This window comes from Ceratosolen solmsi, unplaced genomic scaffold (assembly GCF_000503995.2).
Source record: "Ceratosolen solmsi marchali unplaced genomic scaffold, CerSol_1.0 scaffold1, whole genome shotgun sequence".
Classification (NCBI taxonomy): Eukaryota; Metazoa; Arthropoda; class Insecta; order Hymenoptera; family Agaonidae; genus Ceratosolen; species Ceratosolen solmsi.
The window spans coordinates 803,626-824,089 of NW_011948415.1; the positions used below are offsets into that span (position 1 = coordinate 803,626).

Consider the following 20,464-nt stretch of genomic DNA (forward strand, 5'->3'; position numbering starts at 1 on the left):
GAATAAAAGTACAAGGTCACGTATTCCATATACAAAATTCTATATTCATACGTGGATATGGAATATCCATTGGATATGGATATCCATATCCAATAGAATGGATATGGATAAAAAAAAAGAGAGACTACGCAGAGGCACGCGCGTACGCATCCGTTATCGTGTGTATGGACATATGAATTTTATTGCAGAGAATGATTTTTAACCGCCCACTTTTGGCAAATTCGGCTGTATTAATATACTGCAGGTGTGTCCACGCTTCATGTTCTCATACGTCCCGTAAAATGTTACATATCATTATTACACCTGCGACTTTACTTGCAGCTTTATGTAGTTTCTCATGAGCATCAAATTCAAAAAGATTGCCATCCCTATTGCAGGACGTAGCGGCGCGCGGTCTCGATCTGCCCAAGGTGGACACAGTCGTCCAGTACACGGGGCCGACGTCGACTCGGGATTACGTGCACAGGATTGGTCGTACGGGAAGGGCCGGCTCATCGGGTACGGCGACCGTGTTCCTCACGCCCCCGGAGGTGGAGTTCGCGCGTTTGCTCGAAGCACGCAGGATACGCATCAAGCAGGATGATATGGACAAAGTGCTCGAGGGTCTCTTGGATCCTCTCTCGCCGTACACGTCTGCGTGCGACGCTGCCGTCGGCCTGCAGAACAAATTTGAGGAACTGGTACTGGCCGATAAGAAATTATATGCCATGGCATGCAAAGGTGAGCCACAACAGTCTTTATATATTTCCCATTTGGAGGTAGAAATTTTGCAATCGGGAATTCTATTGCAATTCGTAGCTGCCTCGATATTAATAAATTTGTCGTTGCATTGAATAAACAGTACCCAACGTTGATTAAAATTTTTTTTCTACTCGTTGAATGTCACTTATATCATGCACGTAATAATATTAATGTTGTAAAATATTAGGAATAAAAGATATTATGATAATGGAGGAAACTTCGGGATAATAAAGATTAAAGGAAAGACTTAAGACTTAGTTATTTATCGTGGATTGGTGATAGAATTATATCGTTATTCAGTATGATTTTATGAAAAGTTTGTTGGTATAGTTGAATTATCTTATGGGTGAATATTTTAATTGCTTAAGAGAACGATCTAGAATATAAATTCTCATAATGATATTACGTAAATCATTGGGATAGGTTAATATTTGAAATAATAACGTAGCTTACAGAATATAGCCCATTATCTTGTAATTATTATATTCTACGTAATAAATAAAATTGCACGAGATGTGCCGTGAATACCACTGTGTAAAATGGTATTATTTAAATGATGAAAATGCTTTTATAACGCTGATGTATTTAACTGTGAGAATAGTTTAACGATTAAAAATCACCTTCCCTTTTGAAATAATGCCATTTGATTAATTGCACAATAACAAGACTTATTATACTAGAAATATACAATTAAGAGAATTAATTGCAATTGGTGATTACTGTACGTAAATATAATGGCAAATCTCTTCGATGGATAAATTAGACGATGTTATGATCTATTATAGTGTATTAGCAATGAGAATATTAAGCCAAAGTAATGAATGATATCAGTGGCCGTCAAAATTTTCACTAAATCCAGTATTTTCATATTATAACGTCCGCGAATCATTATTATCATATTATTATGTAGCTTTTTTTTTTTTTTTTTTAATGGAACAACAACGTTCACGGGCATGAATATGTTAACGAATAGTGACGAAAAGCGATTAGAGCTTCAATTTATTTCGAATTAGAAACAATCACACGTAAGCAAGTTACGTTTAACGAAGGGAAATGTTTCCGCCTCGCGTCTCTATCAATGCTAGTAGTCGTCTTTCGTAAAGATTAAACCAATCCAAGCGATCGCCCGCGTCCTCCCCTAACTCGACAATACACATAAAGTCACCCCGATCCACACACTCCAAATATTATGAGATGAGCTTGCTTTTCTCTTTTCTCCCCTGCCTAATACGCAAATATACATAGTCCATAGGCGGGGATAGATGATGATCTTATTTGGCATGCTATGGTTACTCTATTAGGGTTATTACGGGGAAGAATTTATTTTGCGCAATAATAAATCCATTACGATGCGCCTTTGGAAGTAGGGTGTGCAGATACGAAGATGTGCCGCCCTCGTTTGTACATGAAAGTAGACTATAGCCTATAATTCTCGTCTTTCAACAATCTCGTCTGTACTAAAATTATTGTTTTCAATCACGTTTTGAGCATTTTGTGAAAGATTTGAGTGTAGATGATTCATTCTTTCCCTTCGACATTTACAAAGTCCGTAAAAATTATTTAATAGATTATTATTATTATTATTATTATTATTATTATCATTATTATTATTATTATTATTATTATTATTATTTAAGATATTCATTTTAAATGACATTCGAATATGTAAAGAGATGTAAATGGATGTAAGTAATTATACGTAAATGAAAGTTTAGGGAAATTTTTTAACAAGATATTTAGTGTAAAAGAATATCTTGCTTGAGAAAGTTGGAAAAGTTGTTGTTCTTAAATACGTTGCTCATTTACGTAGATTTTTATCAAATAAAATTTTACTGGCTAATGTATAATATCTGAAATTAAAATTTTTATTACTCATTAATGTTATTGTACAGCTGCAGACCTTTCATTTTTCACTTAATTGGCCCAATTACACCTACAAAAGAAATATAATTTATACGATATAGCATGCACATCATATCAGGAAATGGTTAAAATAATGATTTGAATTATTTGTTATATTTGTTGTATATTATTTTTTTTATCATTATTATTATTACTACAACCTTTTGTGTACGTAGAGAAATTTTTATAATATAATCTATATTTATAATATAATAAAAAGATAGATTATACATGATATATTTAATACTAATGCATTGAATAATTGTTGTATAAATTTTCTGCTTTGTTTAGTTGTATTAATTCAACAATCTCCTTTAACTTAAAATATTACACGCGCGCGCGCACACACAAATTTATATATATATATATATATATATATATATATATATATATATATCACAACATGGGAGTTATTTTAATAGTAAGTCGATTAAAGAGAAAAAAAAATAATTGCTGTACGAAATATTAATGAGGGAATATGCAATGAATATTTAACTTACCAGATTGTTGAACCTGAAATCAGCGGCGTAGGAGTCGAATTGAATTTTCAACCAACGTCAAGTGTCGTAAGCGAATGAGTGAGTAGAGCGTGACATCGGTAGGAAATAATAGATGAGCTTTATTGAAGGGCGGGGAAGGGAAATCAATCGAAGTACATCATTTAAATTGTAGTGCGCGTGACTCGCCCGTACAAAGCATAGGAGCAAGAGGAATGAAAGGCGAAAGAGAATGACGGCGATAGCTTCGCGCGGTCCATAAATCTTCCTAAAAGGTTTTGCAGGGCGCTCGAAATAGTTGTTTCGTTGGTCGTCGCCGTCGCCAACGGCACGGCTTTACACGAAGGTTAGCCACGCTTTTTAGTTCGACGTTACAGCCGATCGGCATATTTGACTGACGCTACACAGCTAACCACTTGACCATTTCTCTCGCTCGAATCAGTTGATTGATGAAATAATTGTGCACGAGAGAGACAGAGAGACAGAGTCTGTGTGTGTGTCAATGCCCGATTGAATTTTCTCCACTGAAAAATCAGTGCATTAATTTATCAAGTACGCCATTTGTGATTGATAACGAACTTGATATATTATTTACACTCTGCATTATGGGTTCTTTCATTTTTTCGGCTTCTCTATACTTTCAATTGATTTTTGTTCTATTTTGTAACTTTGCCTTGGTTCTTTAAATGACAAACATTTGAAAATTTGTAAATTTTATAAAGGAAAGTTAATTTCCAAGTTAGTTTCCAAAAGTTTTCAGTATTTTGTAAATAACATGCACGCAATGAATATTTAATAAGACAAAGGTAGCGTCAATTTAGTAAATAAAAGTTGACTATCGAGTATAAAGTTGTTCGAATCAATATACGAGATATTTCAAATTATTTTCAAATATATCGCCTTGCTGGCTTATCGTAATTTTTTACAGGGAAATGCACTTTGAAATATCCTTACTTTAAAATCATCAATTCGAATTATCGAATGAAGATATACATAATTCGTTAATGTACTTTATTTGGTACACGAGATCAAGAAAACTCACGAAAACAGAATTTTTATTCAAACGTGCCGACCTGTTGTGTTGATAATAAAAGTTACTTTTAGTAGCGTTAAATCAATAGACGGTAAAGCATATAAAATTTTGATCGCCGGACAAATTTCCATTAGCTTATCGCAAAGGTTATCTCAGAAATGACCATAGAGTATCCGACTTTTACGTTGTAGCGTCTGTGTAAACGATCGTCGTCGAGTAAATGAATTTTCATAGGCATATTGAGCCTTCGCATCGATATCTCTCTCTCTCTCTCTCTCTCTCTCTCTCTCTCTCTCTCTGTGTGTGTTACTCCCTCCCTTTGTGCTTTTCGCACTTTAATTTCCTACGAGCACCGGCTACTGACAATAATTTTATTCGGTCGGTGCTCGCTCGCTCGCTCGCTCGACATCCGTAACACCATTAGTCTCCCCGGGGATCCCGAATCCCTCTTGTACAATGCGCACGCACACGGAGTTGATCGCGCCTAGGCCCATATCGCGAGGCCTTGAAATTCATTTAATTGACGTGGCGTGGACGCGAGACACCGTGAGGAAAAGCAAAGGCCTCGCTAATTCGTAGTATTGTCGTCCCAATAGATTTGAACTATTCATTCGGTCGTATACCGTTATATCATATTTGGAGGCCGAGTGCTCGTCTAACGAACGACTCTCCGAACTCTCGCTGATACGCTGGATTCATCAATTCGATGTTGGGAGGAGCACGCGGGATCAGCAGGGGCTCCCGTCGAGTCTCGGCGATTCCTAACGTCGCCCATCCACGGACCGACCCTCGCGCGAGTTTGCACCGCTGAGCCGAATGATTAAAGGGCCTCGAAGACTCGTCGATTCCTTCCCATCTGACGTGCCCGAGATTTTTGCCACTTTGGGTAACGCTGAGAGGTAGCGAAGTAATGAATATTAAATTTGCCACTGGTTCGCCGTTGTCTGGCCAATGCCTCTGTCGCACCGATCCGAAAACATCTACCATTGCAGTGCAATAACGGCTGAAACGCGAGTTAATCCTTATGTACTTGTGCATACATTTGCGTGTAACGACCGAGTTTTTGAGCCGAGACTGGTATCATAAAAATAGAGACAAATCTCCATTACACGATCAATTATCACAGTATTCAAGATAATATAATAGATAAATAAAATATAATAGAATTCAAGTATTGGTATAGGTGGTTGACGCTTGTCGTTCATTAAAATTTTCGCAGCATTTGAGTAAGGCGAGCTGGATTCGTATGATTAATTAATAACCCAGCAGCGGGTATTCACAAGCAACTCCGACTTAGGATGTTCCCCGTAGTCCTGGGGTAGATATCGACACGGTGATTTGGGTTGTTGACGGTATGTCTGAACGTCAAGTATGTAAAGAACGTCGCCCTCGACAGCAACAGCAACAACAGTAGGAGCCGCATCAGCAATAACAACAACTACGACGACAACGACAACAACAGCAACAACGACAGCAGCAAAATTCAACCACTGAATGTGGCTTCCGCTAAAACCACTTACGCTCCCCAGTTAGAGACTCTTAACAATGCAATACAGGATACAAATACAATAAGACGCAGTTACATCACTTAGGAACAATGAGCCCAGTGCCTTTTATATAAGAGCGAGTGAGTGAGAGAGAGAGAGAGAGAGAGAGAGAGAGAGAGAGAGAGAGAGAGAGTAAGAGAGCCTGTGCGGGAGCGCCTTCATATCCAGATTTATGTGCTAAATGGAGAAAAACATTTCTCCCCCTTTTATACGTAAGAAGCATGTGTGCGCCGAAGACAACGCGTCTCGCGAGTGTGCGTGTGAAGTTTTCTTTGCACTGTACAGCGGTGGGATCAAACTTTTCTTCGATCCGAGGGCAGGAGGAAATGCGCGAAGTAACTCGGCGGAAGTCGAGCACTGAAAGCTCGCCTTGAGATACGCTTGTGTAGCGAGTGCCTCGCATGTTGCTCCTTTGAGATTTCACTTTTCTTTTCTCGTGGATTTTCCCTCGCTTCCCAAGCGATCAAGGACGCTTTTTGTTCCTTCGCTCCGACTCCATTCGGGAGTGTGACTGCTACATTTTTTCATAATATCAACTTCCATTTACGGTATTAGAAGTATTTAGAGACTATTTACGAGGAATTATTTCATCGAGCTTACTATGACAAAAATATAACTAATCATAGTAACGCTGCAATTTGTTTTTTTTTTTTTTTTTTGTTTTTTTTTGTTTTAATACTCATAAATTCAAATTATGATGACAAATGATTTCAGAAACAATGCACATTATATTGTATCTTGATGATATTTTACTTTTATTTTTACTAATTTTTGTAGTAGATTAATGTGAAAATTATAAGTAAAATAATTTAATTCAAATTGTCATCTAAAGTATTAGGAAGGGAATTTTTGTATTCTGTCGAGATCTTCGAAATCTTTATATACGCAATCTTTATATTATATATATCGACTTCTCATTACTTCGGGACTTTTTTTTCTTCTCTACTTACGTTGTAGTAAAAAGGAAAGAATAAAAAAAAAATGTGAAAGTCATCGTAAAGCCAAACTTATTTAAGATTATTCAAGTATTTAATTTTCATTTAAACGAAGCAGTACCAAGAAATGGCAGAATTTCAAATTAAGTAGTGCCGCTTATCCGAACGGGTACACAGTCTACCTTCCATAAATTAAATAACATATTCCGTTGGAATTTGAACCTCACGTGACGAATTATGGCAGCCAGTCTTATGAAGCTCAATAACTCGAGTAATGCCAACGTTGCTAAAAATTGTACTATTTATTGGATTTTTGCGAGTGAAGATATTAATTACATTCCTATTCTCGGTCCGCCTTGCAACAATTCATGACGTCGAGTCTGAAAGATCTTTATTGATGATATTAGCGAGCTCTATCCGTGCAGCGATTTTTCGATTTTTCGATTTTTGCCTAATGTACGTCATAAATCGATGTACGGCAGAGGCACTGTGCGTCAAAATAAAGGGAGACGTAAAAGCTCATTAAGAGGAAGAGGAGTCGACGGCGTAGCAAAAGAGCCCTCGAGTCTCCGCATAAGCGCCCTTAAAGCATTGCGGAATTGCGCGGTGACAAAAGCTCGATCGTGGCGCAGTCGGGGGCGGTGGCGGCGGTTTTGCATGTGTATGCGTGTGCGTGTACTTGGTGGGGCGAGAGGGGGGGGGGTCTGTACTTTCTCAGGCACGCCAACTATTAGTCCGGGCGGAGTCAAGTGCCACCCGGGCTAATGCCCCTTAACGGTTTCGGAGAGTCGCGCGATTTGGTTCGCCTCTTTCGTTGTGTGTGCGTACGTACGCGCGCGCGCGCCACGTGCCCCTGAATGCGCCCGGGGACTTTGTCGCGGCGATTATTGTCTCGTCTGGGGATGCATGGACCGCAAGGCGTGTATCTGTCGACGGCCGCCTGGCGTGTGCGTTGCCGCTCATTTGTCTCGTCGTTCCTCAGGGCTGCACGTGAGGCTCGCTTGCGCTCTCTCTCTCTCTCTCTCTCTCTCTCTCACTCTCTCTCTCTCTCTCTGACTGGCTTTTACCGGAGCCTGCTCAATGCGGCGAAGAAAGACACTGCGGAGTGGGTATGGAGTGTCGAAGGCTCACCAATGATTTTAAACGCTTTTGTTTGGATATATTGTGTGTGCAAGCATTGAATGAGAAATGTCTTGGCTGTTTGATTCGAGCGCGGGAAAGTATGAGTGTCTGGGCACGTTTATGTCGAGGCCTTCGGATATTCGTGCCATTTCATCGAGCTGCTATTTTAGATCTTTACATCCTTTGCATCTTCGAATGCATATCGCTTATTGCGAAGACTTTTATTTTTTTCAACAAATGCGAGTAGTTGAGCGTTACTTAAAAAAACTGATGATCGATAGGTCGATTAATAATAATTTCATAATTACTTGTAAAACATATATATACTCTTAAACTTTATTTAAGGCAGATATTATATGTAGTTCTTATTTCTGCGTGTATGTTTCTGGTTTTTCTTGTTTTGTTTTGTTATTCTAATCCCTTTTTAATGATTAATTTGACATTTCATTGTAGGCTGCTTTTACTCCTTCGATTTAAAGCTTTTTGATATATAGTGAATTTTTCTACGAAATGCCAATTAAATTAATTGCATTCATTTTGTTTTACATTAAAGATTTTGCTGAACTCAACTATTCAACGCTTATTATGAACTAGATTTTTTACTTATAATCAGTACAAGAAAAAAAGTAACAATAATAAAAAGAAATTTTGTAGTCGGACTCGTAGATAATTCTAATGGTTTACCTCATTTTTAATTCCACTAGAAAATTATTTACTTATTCAATTATAATTTATATATTTACATACTTTTTTGCAAATAAAATGAAAAATACAGTGAATAATTATTGAATAAATTCTACTAGCTGTGGGTATATATATATATATATATATATATATATATATACATATGTAACTTCATCATAGTTTGAAAAATTTGAAATTAAAATATTTAATATTTTAATATATCATATTTAAAAAATCGATTATAAAACTATATTGAACTGTAAAATAAATGAATGACTTGTATTCAATATTAATAATTCTAGAGAACGTAATAATTGAACGTTTAAGGATTTAAATATAAAAACAGTCAGTGAACTGTATTCAACTATTTCAACTTTATCTACAAAGATTCCACTTTACGCATTTGTTTCCACACACTTATCATCGGATTAAACTCGTTTTATATTTTATTACCTAAATACGAGTTATAAGAATTCGTTTACATTTGTGATTTTGTAAACATTATAAACCAGAGTATATTTAGTCCACTAATCATTTTATAAATTTATTCCTACTAGAAATCTTAATTTAATCAAATTATATGTTTTTTTTTTTTTTTTATTTTTTACAATTGATCATTTGAAGTTTATAATTAATAACTTCTATTTTTATTATGTCTCATTTTGATGAGCCGATGATAGTTAATTCATTAATTTATGAAATCATTCTATTTTATGGAGTATTTTAAATTGTGCAAGGCCAAATGTGATCGTACACCGAGTAAAAATAGCAAAGACACGATAATTTATTACCATATCGTAATACTTACACGTTTCTAAGTGTCATAAAATGTCATAATATTTTCTACGAGGAATTCTGTAACTGTATTATTATACAATTAATATTTTAAGTTTATTTTCATACATTACCTTAGAATTCACTTTAATTTAAAACATATTTAAAAAATGATTAGTAAATGTTATGCTTTACAATCGTCTGTTGATTAATAAGGAAAAAACTGCTTAGCGAATAAATTTTCTATTATTTAATTATCTTGTTAAGTGAATTGGAAATCGTGTTTTAGAGGAATCAAGGTAAAGACCGTTAAATGAATTATGTAGAATATGTCTTGGGTTGTAGTATTCAAGTAAAGCCCTCTACAATAAATTGAACGACAAATATTTTTATTAGTTCGCTAGAATGGAATGAGCGTGTTGGATAAAATGCCAAGATGGTATTATAACACCGACGTAGAGTATTTATGAATTTTCCTATCCTTTTCAGCCTACACGTCTTGGGTACGATTTTATTCGAGCTATCCACACGAGATGCGCGAAGTCTTCAATCGCAAGGAACTCCATCTGGGTCATTACGCGAAGAGTTTCGCACTAAGGGATCCGCCGCAAAAAATTGGCGGCACCGGAAAGTTAATTCGGGAAAGGGAGGACGCACAGCGGTCCAGGCCAAGGCATCAAAACAGGCTCTCCAATCAGCGGTGAGAATATCTTCTTTTTTATTTACCCAAGTTTTTGCCTGCCTTTATCTCTTCCATTTGCGAAGAAATAATTAAATATCACAAGCTGATTAAGTAGACGCTCGATAAAAAGACCGGCAAAGGCCATTCGACTACCATGCAATTTTATCATTTAGAGGACTTTTAAAACGAATTATAATAATAGTGTCCAATCGTTATTTAATATGTTTGCATTTAAGGCCAAATGTCGAAAATTATAAAAGGCGTTTTCATATTAGGGATGCAGTTTAAAGTATCTGACATTTTAAGACGTTATTCTATGTCCTTTATATCCGAAAATGCGTATTTATCAATGTTCCTTATAATGTATTTAAAATAATTGGGTCAATTTCATTAGCATCGCGCGATGTCGATAAGATTTCACGATAGCAACTTTCAAATACGTATATATAACTAACCTTTTGAAACTTGCAAAGTTGTCTTTTGCCGTTAATGCAAAGTTTGCCTTTATACTGTTATTTTCTTCTTCTTCTTCTTCTTCTTCATCTTCTTCTTCTTCTTCATCTTCTTCTTCTTCTTCTTCTTCTTCTTCTTCTTCTTCTTCTTCTTCTTCTTCTTCTTATTATTATTATTATTATTATTATTATTATTATCTGGTTTTTTTCTTTTTATTGAAAAATGGATTTTAATGAAAAAATTTTGTCATGCTCATTGAAAAGCGTACCATCGGACTTCGAAGAAACTCTACGGATAATTGTTGTAATAAAATTATTACACATAATTGTGTTCGTTTTATCTTCACTGTCCGATATCTAATAGTTTAATTTTTATGAAACGTATTTTAAGCAAAATATCACATCAATTCCTATACTTTAATTCCGTTGATGTCATTATATAATAATTACTAGTAATTTTTTACTTTACTGGCACACAAAGTAATGCGAAGCAATTAAATTCACAAGGCAAAGACACACAAAACAGTTATAACGTATAATGTATTTAGAGCAGAACAATAATTCATACCGAAATTCAATCTTGCAAATAGGTTTTTATTCTCATTATAAACAGTTGTTTCGCGTCTCCTAATGCAGATTTAATCAATATAAATTGCTCATAATTTCATGGCTAACATTCTAATGTATTTTTAAATGGAAAGAATACAATTTTCTTAAAAACATGAAATCTGTAAAAAATGTATAATGATCGCCCAAGCCGTTACAAAGGGACACAAATAAAATAGAAAAATAGGCTTAAACGCCGCAAAGAGAACTAGTGTATTATTTAAGAAAATAAAAATAAAAAAAAATAAAAAAAAAATTAAGATTGGTTTTTGTTACCATTTATTTGCGAGTAAGTGCGTATACACACGCATACACGTACAATTGTGTTCTGAACAAGCACGCAACATTCGAATTAAAGAATGCAGTATTTTGGCAGATAATTTGCCTCTTTGTTGCGTGAAACAAACAATTTTTATACGATTAATTATTAGGTTTGATCGGTTGTCATTCCGATACGTTATTATGTAAATTGCAATAAAGATGCTTCATATTGCCATAATAATACTTATTCGAATGAGCGTGGAACGCTCGGCCATTGACATTCTAAGACAAATCGAGATAAATATCGAGATACGGTAATAATGGTTATAGCTTAAACTTAAATTGACAAAGCATCAATTTTACCGACCGCCATACAACGACACAATTATGAATGCCATTAAAGAGCTGGGTTAGAAAAAACTGATTTACTTTTCGTTTCTGTGTATTCGAGCCGAAAAATAATTGAAAGCAAGGAGGTTAAAGATTTTCCAACGACCAATAAAAAAGAGCTTTCAAATGAGCCGGGTATTAACAAAATAAGCGCTGGGTACGTCGTGCCGTGTAGGCAGGAGCGAAAGAGGCCGCCGTCAGCAAGAGCGCACGAAATTACCGGAGCAATGTGTGTTTACATAAACTTGTTCACAAATAACTCCGTCAATTAGCAGTCAAAACCGCCCATTGTCACGCACGATGACTCCGAAGCGCGCAGTCCCCACGTATTACGAAACGGAAAACCACGGTATTGTAACAATAGGCCTCCGTGGCTAACGGCGGCGGTGATGGCGGCGGCGACAGCGACAGCGACAGCGGCTGTGGCGGCGGCGGCGGCGGCGGCGGTGGCGGCGACGGCAGGGAGCAGAAAAAATGGTGAGCGGGCGCACAGTAGTGTATCGCGAGCGAATAAAACGCGTTTATTTATCGCTGGTTGGTCTATCGGTGGACACGCGCGCGAACGCACATATACATAGTATCGGCCGGCCATTCGAAGCTCATTAATGACGGATTTGCGCGCGGCAATCACGCGCTAGTAACGCCGCCGCCCCCGGTAAACGTTGTTCACAATTTTTGAACTATTTTTCTATCGCGCCGCTCGCGCACTCGCTATGCGCTCTGGATGCCCCAGTAACGCCAAGTTTGCCCCGTGAAAGGCTCCGTCGTATTAAATAACTCGTAATTCAACTTCCGGTAAAATTGCCGATTATATAGGTAGATGAGAGCGAGGGCCGCTATTAATTCGGAATAAAATCAGAGTCGAGCAGTGGAGGTGGATAGATACCGTATGGGAGAGAGAAATGGTGGACAAAAAGCGTACGCTAGTTAATTATTATGACTAGTTAGGTATGAAATACGGCGCGATGACGGGTGGGAGTGAGGAGGGGATTTTCCTTGTCGGTTTCTTTCATTTAATTTTTTGCTCTTGGGAGATTAATATAGTCTGAACATTTTTGCTCTTGGGAAGTAAATCTAGTCTTTAAAAGGGAGCTGGAATGCTTATTACGCTGGCAATTGGAAACCGACTATTCTGTTTGTTCAACATCCGTATAATGATGATGAAGAGTTTCTCTTGAAACTCGGTTAACGATAAGTGAATATCTGCCGAACGATAAACGTAAATTTTGCAATTCGAGAATTTCACGGGATTTTTCGTGAAAATTTTTATCATAAAAATTCCGTTATCTCATTAAATTCATGCAAATACGTTTGTTCTTTTCTTTTAGATAAGCATTTACAATTTAATCAAAATCATCGAATCGAAAAATAAACATCGATACGATATAACGTGAATACTAAAGGATGATGTATGCTTAGAGAATGAAAATAAGAAAATCCGAGGGGACTGATGGAACATCATTGGGTGATAAAATGCATTTGGTTTAAGAAAGACGCGAAAGCACGATGTAACGACGGCTGCGGGGGAATGGCTTCGAGAGACGCACCGATAGCTTAATCGAAGCTTAACGTCATAAATTGAAGGAGAGACCGCGTTATATGTACGACTATGCGACTAAAAGAGAAAAATATAGCTCCAATGAGTATTTGTCCGTGTGGTGTTTAGTCCGAATATAGCATAGCGCTTATCCTACATAGTGAGAAAATGAGAAAATTCGCTATTGAATGGCAGCCTACCGCTAGCCAGAAATGCCAACGACACTTATCGGCCCGACATACGTACATCGATAGAACTTCCAATAGAAGGAATACGATAGCGTTCTAAAGCGTGGGAGTGAAGTTGGCGTAGTCGGGGGTGGGGCTAGGAACAGCTACCTAGGCAATATACTCCGCAGTAGCGATAAGATCCGTGAAATAGGAAAAGCAGCCTTTGTCGTCCCCCGTGCGAGTGGCGAAATGGAAAGAGGGTCGGCAATCGGAGGGCGCAAACGCTCGCTCGAGAGCGTAAAGCAGCAGCATCACCGAGCATAGCCGGTGCACGGGGACAAAGTCCAAAGCGACTCCGGGCCAATGCGTACTCCCGTCCATCCGTCATATCGCGACACGTAACGAACGGACGAGGAGATACACGCGGCGGATACATCGTACTCGCCATACGGACTCTCGCTACCGCTCCTCTTACTCTCGGCACTCGTGCACACCTTCTCACTCCCCAACCACTCCCCCACCACTCCCCGCCGTCGACCGATACACCGTCGACCGATCCACCCCCTCATTTCCCCCGCCGCCCTCCTGGACCGGTCCTAGTCCATTGTTCATAATTATACAATACGGCTATTAAACAGACTGATGCGACCGCCGCATCCGGCCACACGAGAGCCCAGTCGTCATTTATACGGATATACGCCGACGTCGCGACGCTTGAGTGCACCCAACGCAGGCGGGCGGGGATCGCGGGGTTGGATGACGTCTACCGCGTTACCGCCGACTCTGTCCACTGAAATCGCAGCAGCGGGAAATCAGCCATTTCTTACGGTTCCCTTTAGACCGCGTTATTATTACCCCTCCACGGCTCCCTCCCCGTCGCCTCCCTGAATCCACTCGGCAACGGTGATGGTTGATGGCCGCGGGGATGGGCGCGCGGGGTGAACGAGGGTTCGATGAGCCAGGCGATGTCGCTCGCCGATTAAAGGATACGACCGTCGGCTTGGCGCGGTTTATTTGAATTTTTCCCTGTCGACGGAGCGGCTCCACGGGCGTCTTTAATCCTGCGCTTTTTCGACTGCGGCGAGTTCCGTTCGACAAGCATTTTCCATTTCATCCGAGCCGCGCTTCGTGCTTCCACGACATTATCGTTATAATCGTTAGATTATTATCGGCTTGCCACCCACCCGCCGCTTTTAATGCCGCGTGCCTTAATTACCAGTCGAACGTAGATTAATATCCCCGATCATCAAACACAGCTGCGGATGATGTTTTCATCGAAATATTTCACTCGTCCATTAGATTCCAGATTTTTAGTTTACTCTTTCAGCGCTAGTAAGAGTGGATAGGATAGTGCCCTTGATATACCGTAATACCGCTACTTAATTATCAATTACCGAATAGGCTACTTAATAGAATTGTTAGGTAGGTTTAGCAGTACAAGGGAAGGAGAAGAATTAGTCTCGTCGCAAACGACCAACATTCCGGCGACATTTTAGTCTTGGCGTTTATTTATCGAATAATTGGTGGCGGGTGAGCGCGGTCGGAGTTACTGGTTTGGATGAGGGGGGGGAGGAGGAGGGGGGTATTGTTGTTGGTGGTGGTGGTGGTGGTGGTGGTGGCGAGAGAAGTAGAATCAGAGGACGAGCTCAGCAGCCCCCGAGTGCGCGACTTTTCTCGGATTCTCTTGTCGCGCGTGGGCGTGAGACGCGGGGATGGCGAGGCCACAGCGTCGCTGGGCGAGCGCGCATTTATGGGTGAAAGGCGGGCTGGTGACGCTCCAATGAGTTCGGGGGGGCCGAACCGCGCGCAATTGACTCCCCCGCACGAGTCGCACTCGGCCACGTGCGACGACTCGGGTATTTTGCGCGAGACGCGCGACTAATGGCTGCTCGAAGATTCCCATGAGCCGTGCTTGGGACTGGGTTGGCTCGTGCGACATTTGTGTTCGCAGTTGGCCAATAATCGTTTAACCGATGCGTCGAATGGGTTGGCAAATGGTGATAGCTATAGCTGGTGGTAGCCGATGCTAGGTGCCAACGTGCTTGGCTTTGAGGTTAAGATTTAATCGGTTGGATTTTAATTACGCGACAATGGTCATGCGCATGTATTCGTTTATCGACAATTGTACTTGGCTGGCTGCTTATAGGGCACAAAATTATTTATGGGGTAAAGAATAATGATTAAGTTCAACGGGTAATGCTACATTATATCGATAATGGCCGATCTGTGAATGTTGAGTAGAAAAAAATCTTATCTACTGATTAGTGTCCAAGTGTACGCTGTGATGGAAGATTAATTTTATCTTTAATTATTTTTTATTTTTATATTAATTTTGTCTTTTTTTTTTTTTTTGTTTTTTTCTCTCTTTTTTTTTAGTTTTTTTTTGTTTGTTTTTTTTTGTTTTTTTTTGTTTTTAACGAGTATCGATGTAGTTTAATCGATCAATTAATAATAAATGCGCCCAGTGGTACAAACGACACGGAGAAATTTTAACGCATTAATGAAAAACTGTCTAGCAGATCCGTTAACAATGTATGCAAATGAAGTTCTTTCATATGATTACGGGTTATTATAAAACAATTTCCCATTAAGCCTATAAATTATAAGTAATTTAATTTCTTGCAAAGTTTAATTTTTAGTCCCGAGTCCCGAGTCCCGTTACACTGTACGGGCCACGAATTTTAATATTTTTTCATAACCTGCTGCCCCGAGCATGTGATATAAAAACGCGCTCTCCGTCTCTCTCTCTCTCTCTCTCTCTCTCTCTCTCTCTCTCGCTCCCCTTCCTCTTATATTAGCTGTTTTCGACAGGTGGCGGGGAAAAGCAGGTGCGCGTCGATACATGAACTGCCAGAATATTTCGTGCCCGGATATTATAATGTATATATAACGCGCTAATGTAATGTCGTGTTGTTGAACTAATTTTAGCCTAAGGCTTATTTGTTAGGCTAATGACTTATCGGTAGAGTGACGCGTGGAAGCGCGTGGAAGCGCGTTGAAGGGAATTCTAATGTTTAGATGAATTCTGCCGTGTTACAGTGGAGTACTACTTGATTGAATACTTCACGAATGTATTTAACTATTTTTTATTGTCTTTAATCGAATCTTTGCTCGCCTCTTTCGCTATATTTGCAAAATAAATATCATTCGAAGTATTCATAATATTGTTTTTGAACAAAAGTATATATATTCTGCAGGGAGCAGCGTAGAAGGAATCGAAATTTTTAATTTCTTCAAGCCTACGTCTTATTGGCCACAAATAGCGAAATATATCGATATGTATATTTTCGATTTAACTAAGAATATTATTTTATTAAATTCGATTCGAATGATTTCATTGGTAGATTTAATGTAAACACTATTAAGTATCGAGGCCTAACGATTCAGAATTTTTTACACGAATGAACTCGCATGTTTTGTAGTAAAGTTTCCAAGCGCATTTACGAATTAACAATTGCATTTCCATAAATACGTGCGATTAGAAGATAATTTTTTTAAAATAACATTAACTATTTGTACGTTAAAATTCTTAGTAAATACTAAATGCTTACAAGACTTCATGCAAAATTATACGTGAAATGAGTTTTTCATCTTTAATGCGCCTACTTTCGCGAAATCTGCAATAAACGAAAGGTTAAATTTGAAAAAGATAAAACCGAGAGACGTACCATAAGAAATATTGTGCATAAAACGATATATTTAATCAGTGATAATATGGCGATTTTTAATTTCGAAACTTTTTACAGTCGGTATGAGGCTCGTTTAGCATGCGGGATGCCGCAGACTTCACATTACATTATACTGCTTATATACTTTTCTTCTATCAAAGCATACAAATATATACTAATACAACTATAGATTAATATTAACAGCAATAAAAGAAAATACTAAAAGACAAAAAGCAAATGAATAAAAAAAAAACAAACAAACATAATAATAATTTGGTTAAGTAATAATATTGTGCCTCGTCTCGAAAGACACGCTTATCATGGTAAACGTAATTAAGCGGGCATTTAATTGATATTTCAGACGTAAAATTATGACTTTGGTTCTTACGATTTATTCGCTATGTCAAGTAATATCACCGTCTCACAAGGAGAATCGCTCATTCTCCCAGACACATAAAGAAACCCAGTCCAGGGAATTATAATCGGCCGATCTCTCGATTCGATATTGCATTAGCGCGCACCGCATTGCTGCGCATGGCTTTACAATATAATAATCGGTTAGCCCTACGTAAGAAGAAAAAAGGAACGATGGACTCGCGGCTACAGCGGTGAAGTAATCGTGTCGTGAGCGCATCGTGCATATAATGCGCGGTTCTTCAGCGGAGGAAAGGAGCAAAGCAGAGCGAGAGAGCGAGAGAGGTAGTGAATGGACGACGGTGGTGTTGGGCGATGGTGTTGGGGTCGAAAGAGGGGGGAGGGGCGGCGGCGGCAGCAGCAGCAGCAGCAGCAGAGAAAAACGAACGGAACGAAAGGAAGAAAGGAACTAAGGGATTCGGCACGCCAGTTGGTAGCGCTCGCGTGATCCTCGGCTCGGACCCGAATAACGCGTGTCGCGCTTTTTCTAAAAAGCGCACTGGCCCGTGCACGTAGTGTTTTTTGTCAATTTTCCATTAGGCTCTGGAGGTGAGGCCACATGTCGCACCTCTGCGCGGGAATTATCGAAAATTGCGGGTTGGTTACCCTTAATGCGACAGTTAAGCACCTTACGAGTCTCGGCTTTGCCTTTTCTCGTCTCGTTCATCGTCCTCTCGTTCTTTTTCCACTTTCAGGCCCGACGGGGTGCCGGTGAAGCGACCCGAAGCGAAGCGGCTGCAGAATTTCGGAAGCGGAATCCTAAAGAACGTCAGGATGCTCAACACCTCCGAGTACGACAGCGGCCTACAGCCGCGAAAGAAGCCAAAGAAATCATAAGAGGCCAGTGGTTACAAGGATAATGCATTTTATTTTTATACTTTCAAATCTTCTCTTTAGTAAGAATTCTTTTTATAAAATCCATGCAATTTTATTAAAGTTACTTATAAGTGGAAACGCTGATTTTAATTCTAATGGAATATTATTTGTAAATATCTAGTTAAAAACAAAAACAAAACAAAACAAAATAAAACAAAATGTATTTATATATTATATAATAATATTATCATCGTACGTACATTCTGTTGACTTTAATATAAACGAAGAATGATTTTATAAAGTCAATTTATATTAGATATTTGTTTATATTAAGATGTAACGGCGATATATTTTATTTATGATATTTGTTTATACACATATATATATATATATATATATATATATATATATATATGTATGTATGTATGTATGTATGTATGTATGTATGAAAGTTCAATTCAAATGAACAAGACATTGATTATAATTACCAATAAACTTGTATGAAAAATAAATACCACTACTAATGCTTATTATTATAGCACGTTAATTTCAATTGCCTCATTGTATAGTAGTGAAGACTAAAACGATAAAATATGATCTAAATATCCGCGTCTATATGCGGACACTCAATCAAAGATAAATATTAATTTAATTATAGAAGGTCATGGTAATATTGTAACCTTGTAACTGTAAAGTAAAAGGCTTTCAACAGCTTACTGCAAATTGCCTACATCTGAGATCTTATAAAAAAGGTAAGTTGAATAATTTCCATTTGCTTTATTAGTTGACTACAAATTTTTCACTTTAATGTACAATAATTAATAACAAAAGACATACGACCAACGGCGAGTAACAAACAACATCCCCTTTCTTTTCGTCGCTTTAGCATACTTTATCTCCTCGTCTCAGTAATTTACATTGATAATAACGTATATCTTACATTTACTTGCGCAAGCATTTGATCCAATTAAAAATCTGATAATGGAAAAATATCCATTTAAGCTTTCCATAAATTTTTCACGACATTATTATCCTTCAATCAATAGGTTAGTTAATTCGCGCGATGCCCCCGGTCAATTCAACGTGCCTCTTCAAACAATACCAAACCTCTTCGACGTCCCATACGCATTATTCTCATTCCACACCCTAAAAAGGTATGTAGCTGAGAAATCACAGTAATGCAAAGTCGAAGGGAAATGTGAAATCTCCTGCATGACAAATCGTAAATTGCCGCAATTGCCAATGAGCCGCGTGTTCAAACAAAGCCAAAGCGGTAGCGGTTGCTATTGCTCTTACGTGGCAAGATCCAATTTCGAGAAGCGAGCGGCCTTGCGATGGTAATTAATTACTCGCCCATCCGCGCATGTGCGCGCGCTCGCATATATTTGCCCGCTTAATGCACCGAACGGAAATGGCGAATGGCTCTTTCTCGCTTCCTACGAGCGGATTGGTCGAAGGGCTGCAATAAAATGCAGTGCGCATTAGGGTAGTTGTGCCGCGTGATTGATATCGTCAGGAGCTCCACATGCTTCGTACTTCGTGACTTTTTGCGCTCGGAAATTGCTTGAAAATATAAAGCCGTGCGGGATTGGTCTTGTATGTGACTTTTCACTTGTGTCTCTTTTAAGGCGCTTCGCGAAAATCATTGTAGGCAAACATTCAACAATGGACGACTGGAGGATTTTCCTTCATCTCGTTTCTCACGATCGTCGCAACTGTTAAGATGAAATTCCGTCTAATTATCGACATTGGATAATTACTGGTATAATATGATTTTGCCATGCGAACAGCGCGCAAATATAATAATATTGATGTGAAAATAGCCAAGCTGGGCTGGTAATTTTTCTTAATCGATCATTTTATTCACGCCACTCTCTCACAATCTATATAATGAATTGATAAAATCATACAATATCATTTTACGATAATTGGTCGCATACGATATTGTAGAGAGATGGCTTCGTTACGAGAAATTTACATTTCCAGTGATATAGATTTTTTCGTAGAACAGTACTCAACTATTTCACGAATGAAAAAAAAAAAAAAAAAAAAAAAAAACTGGTACAACCTGACTGGAAAGTGTAGAAGTAAGAGAAAAGAGCAAAAATTGCTGTAGCGAATTAATGCCATTAAATAATTACAAACGGGCGTTCTATCGGCCAAAATTATCATATGTCCATATTTATGAGCTTCCAATGAATTTTATTAATATGTTCATTAAAACAGGTAACTA

General features: G+C 38.3%; 1 protein-coding gene across 1 annotated transcript; it reads left to right on the top strand.

The window, feature by feature from the left end:
• Positions 1 to 334: 334 nt before the first annotated feature.
• LOC105368530 (probable ATP-dependent RNA helicase CG8611) lies at positions 335 to 18,331 on the top strand. Its single transcript, XM_011507551.1, has 3 exons — positions 335 to 720; positions 9,725 to 9,935; positions 18,111 to 18,331. Exons 1-3 carry the CDS (start codon positions 585 to 587, stop codon positions 18,250 to 18,252), a joined length of 489 nt encoding a protein of 162 aa, XP_011505853.1. The 5' UTR covers positions 335 to 584; the 3' UTR covers positions 18,253 to 18,331.
• The last annotated feature ends 2,133 nt before the right edge of the window (positions 18,332 to 20,464 follow it).